Source organism: Colletotrichum paranaense, assembly GCF_030867605.1.
Source record: "Colletotrichum paranaense strain IMI 384185 chromosome Unknown Scaffold_3.1, whole genome shotgun sequence".
Classification (NCBI taxonomy): domain Eukaryota; kingdom Fungi; phylum Ascomycota; class Sordariomycetes; order Glomerellales; family Glomerellaceae; genus Colletotrichum; species Colletotrichum paranaense.
In genome coordinates this window covers 1,637,328-1,651,954 of record NW_026848961.1, presented here as the reverse complement: position 1 = coordinate 1,651,954, position 14,627 = coordinate 1,637,328, and the positions used below count along the sequence as shown (strand labels likewise).

At 52.7% G+C, this 14,627-nt stretch overlaps 5 protein-coding genes across 5 annotated transcripts; 3 read left to right on the top strand and 2 right to left on the bottom strand.

Annotated features, from left to right (window-relative positions):
* Positions 1 to 113: 113 nt before the first annotated feature.
* On the top strand, positions 114 to 887 carry CPAR01_04101 (uncharacterized protein; the record flags this gene model as incomplete). Its single annotated transcript, XM_060488382.1, has 1 exon — positions 114 to 887. The coding sequence occupies one exon, from the start codon at positions 114 to 116 to the stop codon at positions 885 to 887; it is 774 nt and encodes a 257-aa protein (XP_060352588.1).
* A 607-nt stretch (positions 888 to 1,494) lies between these two features.
* CPAR01_04100 (carboxymuconolactone decarboxylase) lies at positions 1,495 to 2,218 on the bottom strand (the record flags this gene model as incomplete). Its single annotated transcript, XM_060488381.1, has 2 exons — positions 1,495 to 1,647; positions 1,727 to 2,218. The coding sequence occupies 2 exons, from the start codon at positions 2,216 to 2,218 to the stop codon at positions 1,495 to 1,497; spliced, it is 645 nt and encodes a 214-aa protein (XP_060352587.1).
* Positions 2,219 to 3,649: 1,431 nt separating this feature from the next.
* CPAR01_04099 (FACT complex subunit SPT16) lies at positions 3,650 to 7,033 on the top strand (the record flags this gene model as incomplete). The annotated part of the gene is made up of 5 exons (XM_060488380.1): positions 3,650 to 3,829; positions 3,941 to 4,025; positions 4,088 to 4,209; positions 4,267 to 5,872; positions 5,928 to 7,033. 5 exons carry the CDS (start codon positions 3,650 to 3,652, stop codon positions 7,031 to 7,033), a joined length of 3,099 nt encoding a protein of 1,032 aa, XP_060352586.1.
* A 941-nt stretch (positions 7,034 to 7,974) lies between these two features.
* Positions 7,975 to 9,618, bottom strand: CPAR01_04098 (LEM3 family/CDC50 family protein; the record flags this gene model as incomplete). Its single annotated transcript, XM_060488379.1, has 7 exons — positions 7,975 to 8,089; positions 8,152 to 8,314; positions 8,368 to 8,709; positions 8,765 to 9,158; positions 9,214 to 9,310; positions 9,378 to 9,414; positions 9,519 to 9,618. 7 exons carry the CDS (start codon positions 9,616 to 9,618, stop codon positions 7,975 to 7,977), a joined length of 1,248 nt encoding a protein of 415 aa, XP_060352585.1.
* Positions 9,619 to 13,087: 3,469 nt separating this feature from the next.
* On the top strand, positions 13,088 to 14,328 carry CPAR01_04097 (cAMP-dependent protein kinase regulatory subunit; the record flags this gene model as incomplete). The annotated part of the gene is made up of 2 exons (XM_060488378.1): positions 13,088 to 13,573; positions 13,627 to 14,328. The coding sequence occupies 2 exons, from the start codon at positions 13,088 to 13,090 to the stop codon at positions 14,326 to 14,328; spliced, it is 1,188 nt and encodes a 395-aa protein (XP_060352584.1).
* Positions 14,329 to 14,627: the final 299 nt, after the last annotated feature.

Here is a 14,627-nt window from a genome sequence, read left to right as displayed (position 1 = left end):
TAGGCCTACGCATACTTATTGACGAACAACCCTTCCGTCGCATCATGGTGCGATAGTCTCTCGCCATTTGACCCGCCACTTACACTCTTCTCTTACGTGCTTCGCTCTCCGCCATGGCCGAGAACGAAGCGCGCCAGTGGACGTTCGTCCTCATTCTGACCGCGCTCCTCCTTTCCCTCGTCGTACTCTCCCAGATCCTGACAACGTATATCACTGCCTATCGTGTCGCTCCCAACGAGATCACATCTTTTATCGATGCCGTCGACTTTTCGGTCGAGGAGAACGAGAGCTACGATCGCGATGTTGCTAAGGTTCAGCGCCTTGAAGATAAGCTCCGCTTAGGTCGACTTCTGCGCGAGATACAAAAGGGCGGCGATGACCTGCGTGAAGAGATCAACTTGCTGCTTCTCTCCGAAGACACCACTTCTCTACGCCTGAGCGCCCGCCTTCTCTGGGCGAGCAAGCGCCGCGATCTCGAGGAGCGTGTGCGCCGGCTGGATCTCGTGAGGATGCGCTTCCTCGTAGTATACATGGGTGTGGTCGCGGATCGGGCAAACGTCACAGCAGAACGTCAAATGCCCGTCGCAACACCAACGACACCGCAAAGAGACCCGGAAAAGACACCTGTTTCCCCTTTCACGCCCCCAATGACCAACCTAAACGCCCACTTGACGCGCGCCTTAACGGAGGAGATTCGAGAGCGGCCGCCGCTGCGAAGGCTAACTACCCAAGCTATCGGTCATCGCGAGACTACGCAACCCGGGCACAAGCTGGGATGGGCGGGTGTGGTTCAGGAACTGCAAAAAAGTCCCCGGATGCACAAGCGACGCTCCTCCATCGAAAGATCCATCGAACAAGAGTTGGCCAACTCCAAGCTGACGATTTGATACGGCGATGGATTCAGGGAGTGTTGCTTGCGGCAGACATGGGGAAGCGTCGAAACTCTATAGACGGCACCTACACTTACGCAGACTACGACGAAGAACGATTTACCGGCTTACGACTACAGGTTACATGGCACTAACGACGTATGAACACTTGCATATGCATATTGAACAGACGACGCATTATCTGGTGGCACTCAGCTTGAGGCCTCGGAAAAGCATCTTGGGGGGCATCATTGGCAGACCATCTGTCAGCTCTCCCACGCCCGAAGTAAAAACTGCGGGCACGAACTTTATGAAGAAAATGGAGGGGTCACAGGCGCAAGGCGGGCACGGAGGTTCACAGGAGTCTCATGGGAGGTTCATGGGAGGTTCATGGGAGGTTTAGGGAGAGGATTGGGGATGAGGAGAATTTTTACTTTTTTAACCGTTTAGCAGGAGGATTTACACATCACTTCACTTAGATGAGATACCCCTTTTTCACAGCATTATTAGCCCCATGGCATATTTACACTACACTTGATCAGTTAGTCTTTTCATTTTCCCAATTCAGTACAAGATCCCCCGGCTTAAGCATACTATTTTGATTATGTCTTGTGTTTTCTTTGGCTTAGTGGGAAGGCAGAGCCACATCGTCAGGCCCAGTGCTGTTCCTCTCACCGACTGCTTGAATATTAGAATCGATTCGACTTGAAGACGTAGAGAGTCCCATCTTACCATCGAGAGCCACCAGGAATCTGCTCACACAGTTATAGCACGCGACCTGGATTCGTTTGTTAGCTTCTCTCCTTTCCCAGCCTCAGCCCCTTCTCATCCCCCCTTCGCCCGAGAAAAGAACTAACCGTCGTCGTAATCTCCACCACCTCCCTCTCGTTAAACAGCTCCTTGAGCTTGGCAAACGTCTCGTCCTTGACCCTAACGTTCCTCGTCATCTCGTCCGAGTAGACGAGCACGGCCCACTGCTTCTCGCTGAGGTACAGCGCGGGGCGGCTGGCCAGGTCGAGCGGGGCCTCGGTCTTGATGGCGTCCATGCCTTCCTGGGAGACGCCCGCGGCGACGGCGAGGGGCGCGTGGTGGCCCCACTCGTACCAGGCCTTGTTGACGACGGCGACGCGGGAGATTGCGAGCTCGCGGAGGTCGGCGGGGATGGTGGTCTGGGTGCGGACGGCGCCGAGGAAGGAGTTCCAGCCGTCGGCGACGGGGGGCGCGTGCAGAAGGGTCAGGTCTAGGGCCTGGAGGGGACGGGGCGCGCGGCGGGCTTGGATGCGGGAGACGATGGCGGCGTCTTCGGGGGTTGTGGTTTGGGGAGGGTTGGGTACGTAGGGGAGACGCATTTTGGATGGTTTTGGGGGGGTTGCAAAGGGGGAAGGGTTTCTTGGTGATGGTGTTGTGAGGGGTATGGTTGGCGTCTTTCTGGGTTTGAAAAGGTTGAGGAACCTTGAGAACGAGCTCATGTAAACCGATGTGGTTGGCGGTTTTGATCTGTGAAGTGATGATATCTTCAAGTCAGAAAAGTGAGGTTTACGAAATGCCTTCTTTTATTTCATCCGAGGGGTTTACGCGGGGTTGCGTATAAGTCCCGTCTCCACATCCCGAAAATCGGGCGGGCCGAGCGAGCGTTCTTTTCCCCCTCTTGCCAAATTTCTGGGTCTTCCGGTTGAATGCTGTCCCGGCGCGATGCCGGTGTCGCTTGGGACACCCGACTGTAGCCTGCAAGTCTCTCAAGGAACGGCCGGGCGATTCGGCAGGGCACTCTTGGGTACGGATACTTCCTTAAAGTGTCGGTAACAGGTGAGAATCCTTTTTTTCAGTGGAGAGCCGTCTCGTTTATTTCCCTGGGGGATTGGGGATGACTTGCATGGAAGAAATATGGAGTTGAGTCTTTGCAGAGTCAGGATAGAGAGGCGTATTTTATCAATGTTGTTATGCCATCGAGAAGAGTCGAGCACCAGACACTATGAAAATGGTATTCATCGATCATTGTCAACCAAATTACCATGTCTACACTTGATTATAGGATTAGCTGGAGCGGGATAGATCTGGTGTTTCCCAAGACTTAGGTTGACAGTGACCTGTCCTACTTCTGTCCCTACGGATGCTTTCTTGCGAGCACTTGGTCTTCGTGAATGGAAGTACCCGGCTGTCTGGACCTCTGATTTTGAGTCGCTGGTGCTCTCAGCAACAATGCTACCTGTACCCTGCTCGATCTGTTGCGCAACGTGCTGGACCTGCTCCTTCCCTCTCTGTGTTTCTGAGAATTGGCTTTCTTTGCTGCCGCCTGAGAGAAATTCCATGACGGACTTCGCAAAGAACTCCAGTTCAAGGTGCAGGCCCGGGCAGGAAGCTTTGACGTCAACCTGCCCTGCCAGTTGCACAGCAATTACCAACTTACCACTGACACCAACTGGTACATACCTTAGGTCGCCAAAGCTCCAACTCCTTCAGCACATTTCGCGCTAGCTCGCCACCTGAACAGTGAACAGGCCCAACTCACCTGCTCCGTACCCCCGCAAGCTTCTCCACGCTACCTTACTCCACCAACAATCGCGCCGCGACCCCCAGCAACTTGCAGCCAACTGACGTGACTGCCTAAGAACCTTAGGTGGGAAGAAAGTGAAAGCGCGAGGCGGGTCACGTGCAGAGCTCCTACCTCTCCCAATTTACGCGGTGGATTTTTCGGATCTCGCGTCGCCAGCGGCAACCTGGAACCTTTCGTTCTTCACCCCTTCTCTGCCAACAAATCCGTCACTCACTACGCAGCGACGATGGCGGAGATCAAGATCGACAACAAGGCCTTCCATGAGCGCACTTCGCGCCTCGCCAGCGCTTGGAAGAATGACTTGCGATCCAAGGATGGCAACATCTTCCACGGCGCCTCGTCCATCGTCGTGATGATGGGCAAGGTGGAGGAGGTCCCCGAGCTGCACAAGAACAACGCCATGCACGTTAGTCGCCTCCCTTCCAATCCGGGACGACACGGCAATTTCCATTGTGTTTGCCATCGTCACCATGAAGAGATCAAGAGCTGACTTTCTTTTTTTTTTGTGCGCAATTAGTTTTGGCTTCTTGGCTACGAATTCCCGACGACGATGATGCTGCTCACGACCGAGAAGATCTATATCCTCACGACTGCGAAGAAAGGTGAGGAGTTTTCGCCATCACTGCGCCGCACACACAGCGAGCGTCAGCTAACTCAATGACAGCGAAACATCTGGAACAGTTGAAGAACGGTCGATTCCCTCTCGAGGTTCTCGTTCGAGGCAAGGACGCCGCAGAGAACGAGAAGCTTTTTGTCAAGCTCGCTGAAGTCATCAAATCTTCGGGCGTAAGTCGTTGCTACGTGCGGCCAACATCGATCGTCACTAATCCAACCGTCTCGCAGAGCAAAGTTGGCACCATTGCCAAGGACACCTCCAAGGGTCCCTTCATCGAAGAGTGGAAGAAGGTTTTCGCCGATCAATGCAAAGACATCGAAGAGGTCGACGTTTCCCAAGCCCTTTCCCAGCACGCCTTCTCCGTGAAGGACGAAACCGAGCTCCGAGCCATGCGAACTGCTTCTAAGGCCTGCGTCGCCCTGATGACCCCCTTTTTCCTCGAAGAAATGTCGGACATTCTTGATAAGGAGAAGAAGGTCAAGCACAGCGCACTGGCAGACAAGGTCGACAAGAAGCTCGACGACAACAAGTTCTGGAAGACGGTTGAGCTTCCAAACAAGACCAAACTTCCTGCAGACCTGGACCCCGCACAGCTGGACTGGGTTTTGGGCCCTCTTGTGCAGAGTGGTGGGAAATACGACCTGAAGATGAACTCGGAGAGCAACGACGACATTTTGCACCCCGGTACTATTGTTGCTGCTATGGGCTTGCGCTACAAGTCGTATTGCTCGGCTATCGCGCGCACGTATCTCGTTGACCCCAACAAGTCGCAAGAGAGCAACTACAAGCTTCTTTTCAACATCCACAACATGATCCTCAAAGAGGTCCGCGATGGCGTCGTTATCAAGGAGGTCTACAACAAGGCCTTGAGCATGATCAAGGCCAAGAAACCTGATTTGGAGAAACACTTCTTGAAAAACGTTGGTTGGGGTGTCGGTTTGGAGAACAGAGACCCGACCTTGATTCTCAACGCCAAGAACTCCCGAGCCCTGAAGGATGGCATGACTCTTGTCATCACTACCGGCTTCAGCGATATCGAGAATCCTCAACCACAGGACAAGAGCAGCAAGATCTACTCCTTGGTCATCACCGACACGATCCGTGTGACATCGAGCGAGGCAGTCGTTTTCACCGGAGATACTCCCATTGACGCGGATTCAAATTCCTTCTTCTTCAAAGACGAGGAGGAGGCTCAGCCTACGCCCAAGAAGGAGAAGAAGGATTCTCGAGTTGGTGCTGTTGCTACTAAAAACATCACTTCTACGAGGTTGAGATCCGAGCGGACAACCACAGTCGATGACGATGCGGACAAGAGACGCCGAGAACATCAGAAGGACTTGGCGTCAAAGAAGCAAAAGGAAGGTCTGGCGCGCTTCTCCGAGTCTACTAGTGGGCAGAACGGCAAAGAGGTAAAGAAGTTCAAGCGCTTTGACTCATACAAGCGCGACAACCAGTTCCCTCCCAAGGTTCGCGAACTACAGATCGTGGTTGATGCGAGAAATGACACAGTGGTGCTTCCTGTCATGGGCCGCCCTGTGCCGTTCCACATCAACACGATCAAGAATGCCAGTAAGAGTGATGAGGGCGACTGGTCGTTCCTTAGAATCAACCTTCTCTCACCTGGTCAGGGAGTCGGTCGCAAAGACGACCAGCCTTTCGAGGATGCGTCAGCCCATTTCGTCAGAAGTCTGACGTTCCGGTCGACGGATGGCGACCGCTACCAAGAAATCGCCACCCAGATATCCAATATGAAGCGGGATGTGAACAAGAAGGAACAGGAGAAGAAGGAGCTGGAGGATGTTGTCGAGCAGGACAAGCTCGTCGAAATAAGAAGTAAGCTAGTCCCTTCCTTGATCGCCATGAGAAGTCTCCTAACGAACTCTGCTAGATCGCCGTCCCGCTGTGCTCGACAACGTCTTCATTCGCCCTGCCATGGAAGGAAAGCGAGTTCCTGGTAAGGTGGAGATCCACCAGAATGGTATTCGATACCAGTCGCCGCTTAGCACGCAGCAACGCGTCGACATTCTGTTCTCAAACGTTCGCCACCTATTCTTCCAGCCTTGCCAGCACGAATTGATCGTCATCATCCACATTCACCTGAAAGACCCCATCATGGTTGCCAACAAGAAGAAGACCAAGGATGTGCAGTTTTACCGCGAGGCCACTGATATCCAGTTCGATGAAACAGGCAACCGCAAGAGAAAATACCGTTACGGTGATGAGGACGAGTTCGAGCAGGAACAGGAGGAGCGTCGTCGCCGTGCCGAGCTTGACCGGCTGTTCCAAGGCTTTGCCCAGAAGATTGCTGAGGCTGGCAAGAACGAGAACATCGAAGTAGATGTCCCCATCAGGGACCTTGGCTTCCACGGTGTGCCTTTCCGAAGCAACGTCTTCATCCAGCCCACCACGGAATGCCTGATCCAGGTCGTCGAGCCGCCTTTCATGGTCATCACATTGGACGATATAGAAGTGGCTCACTTGGAACGTGTGCAGTTCGGTCTGAAGAACTTTGATCTGGTTTTCGTCTTCAAAGATTTCACGAGAGCACCTTACCACGTCAACACTATTCCAGTAGAGTTTCTCGACCACGTCAAGGAGTTCTTGGACTCTTCAGATATTGCATACTCTGAGGGTCCCCTCAACTTGAACTGGCCGACCATCATGAAGACGGTCACGGCTGACACCCACCAGTTCTTCATCGATGGTGGTTGGTCCTTCTTGCAGGCAGAGTCCGATGACGAGGGCGAGGAGTCTGAGCCTGAGAGTAACTTTGAGATCGAGTCTGACGAGCTTGACGAGGCTTCCGAATCGAGCGAGGAAGACTCCGATTTTGGTTCAAACGTCTCTGATGAGGAGGATGACGCCGAGATGAGCGATGAAGACGAGGGTGAGGACTGGGACGAGCTCGAGGCAAAGGCCAAGAAGCGCGATCGAGAGGACGCTCGTGGCGGTGGTGACGATGACGACCGCGGCCGCAAGAAGAGGAAGCACTGAGCATTTGGCTCGTGGAAGGGCACCATTTGTTGAGAAATGGCGAATCGTAGGTACACACGGAAGCGTTTTCCATGCGTGCATTGTTTTTGGTATCAATTGTATTATCAAATTTGTTGTGTAGGCGTCTAGGGTGGAGAGAGTATGGAGAGGTCCTTGGTGAACGCGGGCCGCCTCTTGCGGCCTTCAGGGCGACGGAACAGATAGCTTTCTTATTAATCCATGATGATTCCCGGATGGATATGTTCGGTCCATTTCTACCTTGTGATTGCATCATGAAGTCCAGCGAGGGTATCCTTTAATTCTCTCTGACATCGCTCATTGATCTCGAGTAGCGACGCAGTGCAATAGATGAGCACGAGTTTTCCAAATGAAACTGATTTAATCATGCATCGAAAGAATAATTTGATGGTCTACCTGACCCTTAAGCCTCGAACTCCAGATTCCCTCGGTAAGCTAAGGAACGTTTTTGGTTTCTGCTGGTTGCCTACCTCGCCCTCCCTTTTTGAGGGGGTCTGAAAAAAAAGCTCATCATGCAGGGTCGAAAACCCAAAAAGTTCATGAAAGGAGAAAGCAGAATAAACAATGCGCGTCCTTGACCAGCCGGTAAAGAATACCATAAACAAAAGTCCCCCTTCCCGATCCACTCCTCGGCAGCGAGAGATGCTTTGAAGGGCGGGGTTTCCCTCGTTCAGTCGAGGCCCCCGTTACTCGTACAATTTCATGTCATTCCGTACAAAAACGCCGCGATGCTAGCCTTCCAAATCAATGCTGCGTCAGCTTGCCCAGCCTCACAAATGCGACAGGGGGGAAACGATGCGTTGGCCCCCAGCTGACGACGATGCCGTCACACTGTATGCCAGTCTCATCGATGTCACAGAAGGTTCGGTTGAGTCAGATGCTGCACGCGCACGAAGAGGGCGCAGCGACTCATCGCGGGCCTTCTAGGCTTCGCCGGGTCGTACTTCGCGACCTGAAGCCATTGCCGAGCTGGGACCGGCACCCGGCTTAGAGCCAGGGGCGTTGTTCCAGGAGAGGTAGGTGTGGTCACCAAGCTTTCTAGGTGGGATATCAGTATCGAGGTTTTGAAGGGGCTTGGGACTGCAGCGTGGCTTGCTTACCTCGGCTTGATGAGATGGGTAACAGTGAAGATCACACCTAGAAGGATGCACATGCCGCCGACTACTATGTAGGCGATACCCAGGAAAGGGTTTCTGCCACCCATGATCGTTCGCGTGGTGATAACGATGGACTTGCTTCCCTTGTACTCAGTGGTTGGGAAATCTGTGTCTGGGTAAGTACTGAACAATGAGTCGGGTTGTTGAATAGATACTTACTATCGGTGATGTTAACCTCGTACGTGCCGGCCTTCATCGTCTCGTCGTCGTTGCGCTGGTAGAGCTTGCTGAAAGTTGGCAACCCAGCAGTCCTCATCCAAACCTGGAAGGCCTGCCACTCGGCGATGTTTGGCGGAGGGTGCTCAGTGGTGTAGTTGGGGTACCGGACTCTCCAGTTTGGCGGTGGCACGACATCAGCTGGGTCGTACTTGGTTTCCCCATAAAGATCAGCGTCGGACGCCCAGGCGATACCCGAGTTGTTCTTCATCGGGTATATCGAGTCCTCTTGGAGCATGCGGGGCGAAGTAAACGTATCGTTGAACATGGAGTTCGCAATCAGACCTGTTGCTATGTGAACATGTGATCTAATGAGCCAGTAGACTGCGTAAAGACTCACCACAAGGATAGTACGGCTTCAGGGCATCCGAATCCCACTCCAGGGGCTCACAGGAAGAGCTGTTCACGTTGCTTGCGGACTCGGCATTTCCCTTGAGCTGCTTGTCGTAAAAGGAAGCGACATAACGTCTGTGGTTCTGGTAGAAATTCGTCAGGTGGTAATAGAACAGGACAGGTGGTCCCATATCCTCAGGAATTCTGAATTGAATTCTGCATTGCTTCGCCTCGTACGTAATCGGTCCGTCGGTGACATCAACGGTTGTCACAGCCCACTCGGCATTCTTCGTCTGGTCGTCGCTCTTAAACGCAGTGCTGATGTATTTCGAGTCCATTTCACCGAGAGTCGAGGTCGCTTCGGTGAGGCAGTTTGTGTAGTCGATGCGAATTTCCTTCACCTTTGAAGCGCGCGTTTTAGTAAGGGCCTTTTTGGTGTATTAAGACTATGCTTACCTTCGCGCTCGCGTAGAGCAAGAGTCCACCGATCGGAGCAAATATGATTCCGATCGTGAAGAAGAGAGGGAGGACAGTCTTGGGCGTCAAAATCGGCCTGTAGCAGTCAGCCACCGAGATTCCTTTGCGACTAGTCGTCCCCAAAGAGCTGTTGCCAAACTTACTGCCATGCCTTCAACCGTTGTTGTCTGAATGCCGTGTCTGTTCAAAAGCATGTGTCAGTAGCATGATCTTCATTTCATCGCTTCCCAGCGATTCCGCGATTGCCGAAGGGAGGTTGGCTTCCTTCCGGGGCTTCCACATACTCGCTGGGCGGCGGCTCTTCTTCTTGTCTTCCTTCTTTCCAGTGTCATGTTGCGATTCGATGGAGTCGGCGTGGTTGACGCCAGGTGATGGATCGGGCATCTTGGGCAATCGTGCACTCAGAAGGTATGCGCGCGATTGATGTTGGTGATGTTGGCGATCGGTTGCTGTCAAGGAAGTCCAAACTAGAATGCGCTTGCCCGGACAGACAGGAGAGCCGGAAGTCAGCGTAATTGTGGCTTGGCGTTGGGTGCGTATATTGGGTCTAGCGTTGTGGCTGAGCAATCCACTTCCTCGTCAACACGGAGCACTGGCAGCCGCCGTTCAGTCGTTCATTGGGCCCCTACAGATAATGCACTGTACGCAGTACCCCCGTGCAGTCCTCTGTACATGCGCAGACGTGGGACAATGGACGCAGCCAGTCAGTCGGAGGGAACAATAGACATCAAAGATGCCTTGAACAAATATAAGTTTTTTGGTACCACAAGATATGATTGCTCTTTGTAGTTATTTGGTGAGCACCCCAAAAGGTTTCTAAGAATGGAGCACCCGTAAAGAAAGATCCATAGCCCCACCGTAGTGCTTCTCAGTGACATTCAGTAATTACTTGTCTAACTTAGGCATACAGAGGCGCGAACTCGTACCTTGAGAAAGATAGCCAGAGTGGCACATGCATGTCAAGAGATAGTGCAAAGTACTTCTACTCTGAGTGAGCCAAGAAACAATTTACGGGGCTTCACATTTAAACAAAATTTTGCTAACATTCAGCTGTTTGTTGTGCACCCACAAAAAAAAGCAAAATGTTCCGAAACCGAGAATCGAACTCGGGGCTATGCCTAACCTCTCATCCAGAATGAGAGGGCATCATGTTGGCCACTACACCATATCGGATTACTGACATTTTGGGTGATGCTTATCAATTATATTCCTACATTCATCTTCACTCGTCGTCCAGCCCCACATCTCGGACACTCGAGCGTCTCCTCCTCTTCCTGGCTTCAAATGACAATGCTGTTCGGGATTCTCTTCCGGTACGAAGGGCGATGTCGTCTTACTGGTATGTCTTGAATTGTAGAGGATGAGTAGTCCCGGTTCTTCCGCCAGCCCTAGCTAGAAATCTGTCATAGTACTTTTGTTACTTTTGGTCCCTGGCTGTCTGTCGTACGCTTGGTCTTCACTTTTCATCGTTGTCTCAGCTTACGGAATATGTTCATCATATGGCCGCCAGGTTGTTTTTGGTATGATTAGTGATGCATCATATTTATCGGCCCTTGTATACCAGGCGGTAGCTGATGTAGAATGTAGTTGTAGAACGCTTACGTCGGAAGAGCACCTGATCCAATTGTAAGTATTAGTCATCAAGAGCTTTGAAGGGGAGTCTCGCCAAGGAACACTTACCACGGCTCAGGGACATGGACTTTGATGAAAGATGCTTCAGCGTAGTTTCCGGTGTTTCTAGAACAAGTCACAGAACATCCCAAATTGACTCTGTCTTATATCACACCTAATAGGCCATCGCTTGAAATGATGATTTCGCAAACAAACATGGGCCGTCGTAAAGCATCAAGGATTCAGCTGTAGGCGAGACTTGGCTGTCTGAAAAAGATTCGACAATGCGTCCTGGTGAAAGCGGCAGGCTGAGGTGTCGTTTAGAAAGTGCATCCTGAGACCAAGCAGCTCCCACAACCTTGGCTGGGAAAGGGATCGTTCCCCCTTGCCCGTACCCCTAAAAGGGTTGTACCGGCTTTGATCAGCGGGCTATCGAATGAAGGAGCCACTGGCAGGAGAGGTTTGGTGAGGGGCAATTGCGGGCGGACGGGGAAGTCCCACTGAAAGCGCCCTGAAATTCCACGGGAGGCCGTCCCCATGATGACATGGCCGAAACCAGGGGATCCAAGATGCCTCAGTGGGAGAGTACGTACCGGCCTGGATATCATCTGAGGCAAGGAAGCAAGGAGGCAATGGAATGAAAGCAGGCAAGGTGTCCTGGGATGCCTGGCAAGCCTGGATTGATTTGCAAGTTGGGCCAGTCAGAGGCGTCGCTGAGAGCTGCACAGAATCGCAACCGAAGCGGCTTGGAAGGTGAAGCCCGGACACTTCGGGTTGCAGGGAAGGCAAGCGGCAGCCGGCCACAAGTTGATCTGTGCGCCTTCTAGAACTCTTCGACGGTCATGACTGGTCAACCGGGGCAGCAGGGCCCCTCAAAAGCTAGGACCTCACCGTCACCTTGTGGAAGGAGATGGGGACATTGAGGAGCAATGGAAGGAGGGAAGGAGGGGAGCACCTGCTTCTTTGCTGCTGTTGTTTGACTGGAAGCAGCGATGCGTCAAAGGCCCTCCGTGCCTCCTGCTTCTCAACCCCCCCACCTTCTTCCCCCCCATCCCAGAGCAATCCACGTCCCTAAACCGAACCCAAAAAGCTTCCCTTCCCTTGGCCTTTTCCACTTCTGCCATTCTTCATTTCGTGCTCTCATCACGTCGCCTCCTTCCGCTTCCCTCGACCTGAACAAACAAGCGAACGCTATCCTCGTGGCCAAACCTCGAAACCGGACGACAGCACGAGAGCAATCGGCCACTTGCTTCGCCCTTCGTCTGTCCTATTTCTTAGCTAGCGGCATTCACGACCTCGACCTTACCGTACCCTTGGTTGCTTCACCGCACGAAGTTGACCAGCGACCCTCCCTTCCTCCTTCTCCTTTCTCTCACGTATTGCTCTCGGGGATCTTCATCCGCGTCTGAGCTATCAACAAGTCTCCTTTCCGGTCCTGCCAATTCTTCGCTCTAGTATACGGTTGACAGTATCCTCCTACCTCATTAGTCGGTGGCCAATATCACGAAAGCTAGCGAGCTCCCCGCCCAGATTATCATCACCCACTAGCTAGCTCCTCCCGCTGTGGTAAGTAATAGCTCCCGTTCATTTATTGCCACGCGCAGCCCCAGCCCAATTGTCAAGGCTAAGCCCATCAAACACCGGCCTTCCCTTGCTTGTCATCTCGCTTCAACAGCTTCTGCTTTTCGCAACCTTGTTGTTATCGGCACCGGACTCTTGATCTCCAACTTGAGCGTTCCCTGGTATTCATCTTATCCCATCTCTCCTTCCGTTGTTTACGTGGTATCTATTCAAAATCTTGCCACCCCACTACGTCAGAGCTCGTCCAGCCTGTTGAACACGATCCGCCTCATTTCATGTCCTTGCCTGTACCCTACGCAGTCGTTGGCCAGCGGTGTCCAGCTTGATTGGTGCAGCCTGAACGCGGGGACGAAGCATTAGGTGCTTCTTTGCATCCTGCTCAACGACCCCACCAATTTCACAACATTCTTTTATTCACCATCTACCCCGAAGACCTCAGAGAACCTGGCAACCCTCCAACATTCCTCACACTACTGTCTGTACGTCGTGGGCCGAAGCTGATCTGAACACAAATAGTTCGCATACGTCTCTCTACCAAACTACTCGCTGTCAACGTCCTTGAACGCTGCGCCGATCGAACACCTTCCAACAGGCGATTCGTGACGGTCTAGAGTCTCGAAACGAAAACATCCATCCTTGTACAAGTAGCTATACTGCAACCATGTCCGGCATGTTCAAGAGTCCTTTTGGGGCAAACGCCAATCCTTTCGGAGGACCTACCGATGGACCTCCCGCAGGAGGCAATGCCATTCACCGTGTAATCGAAGAGGAAGAGAATGATAGTGTTACTTCTCCGACATCACCAAATTTCGGTATGAATGCTGGAATGACTTTCAATGGCCCATTCGGCGGTAATGCCGCAGACGACGCTGCGCCTTCTGCGATGAGAAGCCCACCGAACCCCGAGAGTTACCCTGCCCAGTACAATTTTGGCCGTCGAACCTCGGTCTCTGCTGAGTCTCTCAAGCCTAGTGCCGACACATACGACAATTGGTCGCCCCCTTATCACGAGAAGACCAAGGAGCAGTTGGGCCGTTTGCAAACTGCCATTGAGGGCAATTTCTTGTTCTCCCACCTGGATGAGGAACAGAGCGGCCAAATTCTGGGTGCGCTGAATGAGAAACCCATTCCCGCCAAGGATATCAAAGTAAGTCCAGTCGATATGATGATGCTTTGGAGCTTCCTAACACTCCGCCACAGGTTATTAGCCAAGGTGACGCGGGCGACTTCTTCTACGTTGTAGAGAAGGGGTCTTTTGACGTATATGTCAACAGCAGCGGTACCTTGCAGCCTGGCCCCGAGGGCATGGGTCAGAAAGTCGGTACCATCCAGGCAGGGGGCTCATTTGGTGAACTGGCCTTGATGTACAACGCTCCCCGAGCTGCGACTGTCATCTCTGCCGAATCTGGATGCACCCTTTGGGCGCTCGATCGCCTGACGTTCCGCCGTATTCTCATGGAGTCGACATTCGCTCGGCGACGGATGTACGAGAGTTTCCTCGAAGAGGTGCCTTTGCTGCAAAGCCTCACACCGTACGAGCGATCCAAGATTGCCGACGCGTTGGAGACTCAGAAGTACGCCCCTGGAGAGACCATCATCAAGGAGGGAGACCCAGGTCATGCGTTCTTCCTTCTGGAGAGTGGCGAGGCCGATGCCTACAAGGGCGGGGTCAAGGAATCTGTAAAGCATTACAGCAAGGGAGATTTCTTTGGTGAACTGGCGCTTTTGAACGACGCCCCTCGCGCCGCTAGCATTGTCGCGACGACGGATGTCAAGGTTGCGAGTCTCGGCAAGAACGCCTTCCAGAGACTTCTTGGTCCCGTTGAAGGCATCATGAGACGGACAAAGTACGAGGAGGTCAAGACTGGTGTTGAGGAGATGGATCCGCTCCAAGCGGCCTGAGAGGAACTCGAAGATGTTTGATTTTGCGTATGATCCAAGATTGGATGGCAGACATTGGGAAGGTTGAAGAGGGTGAATGTCAAGATTCACAACGGCGTTAGGCGGAACCCCCTACCTTCGCTTCCTAAGAGACACGGCTAGTGACGTTCAGATACCTGTTAGTAAAGATTATATTTCTTCCACGGTGCATGGATGTTTGGCGTTTGTGAAAATAAGTGTTCCAGGTGGTATCATTGGCTTGGTCTTTTGTTTGGTGCAGCTGCGGCGGCTGCCTCATTGCGATCTATGCAGAGTGCGGT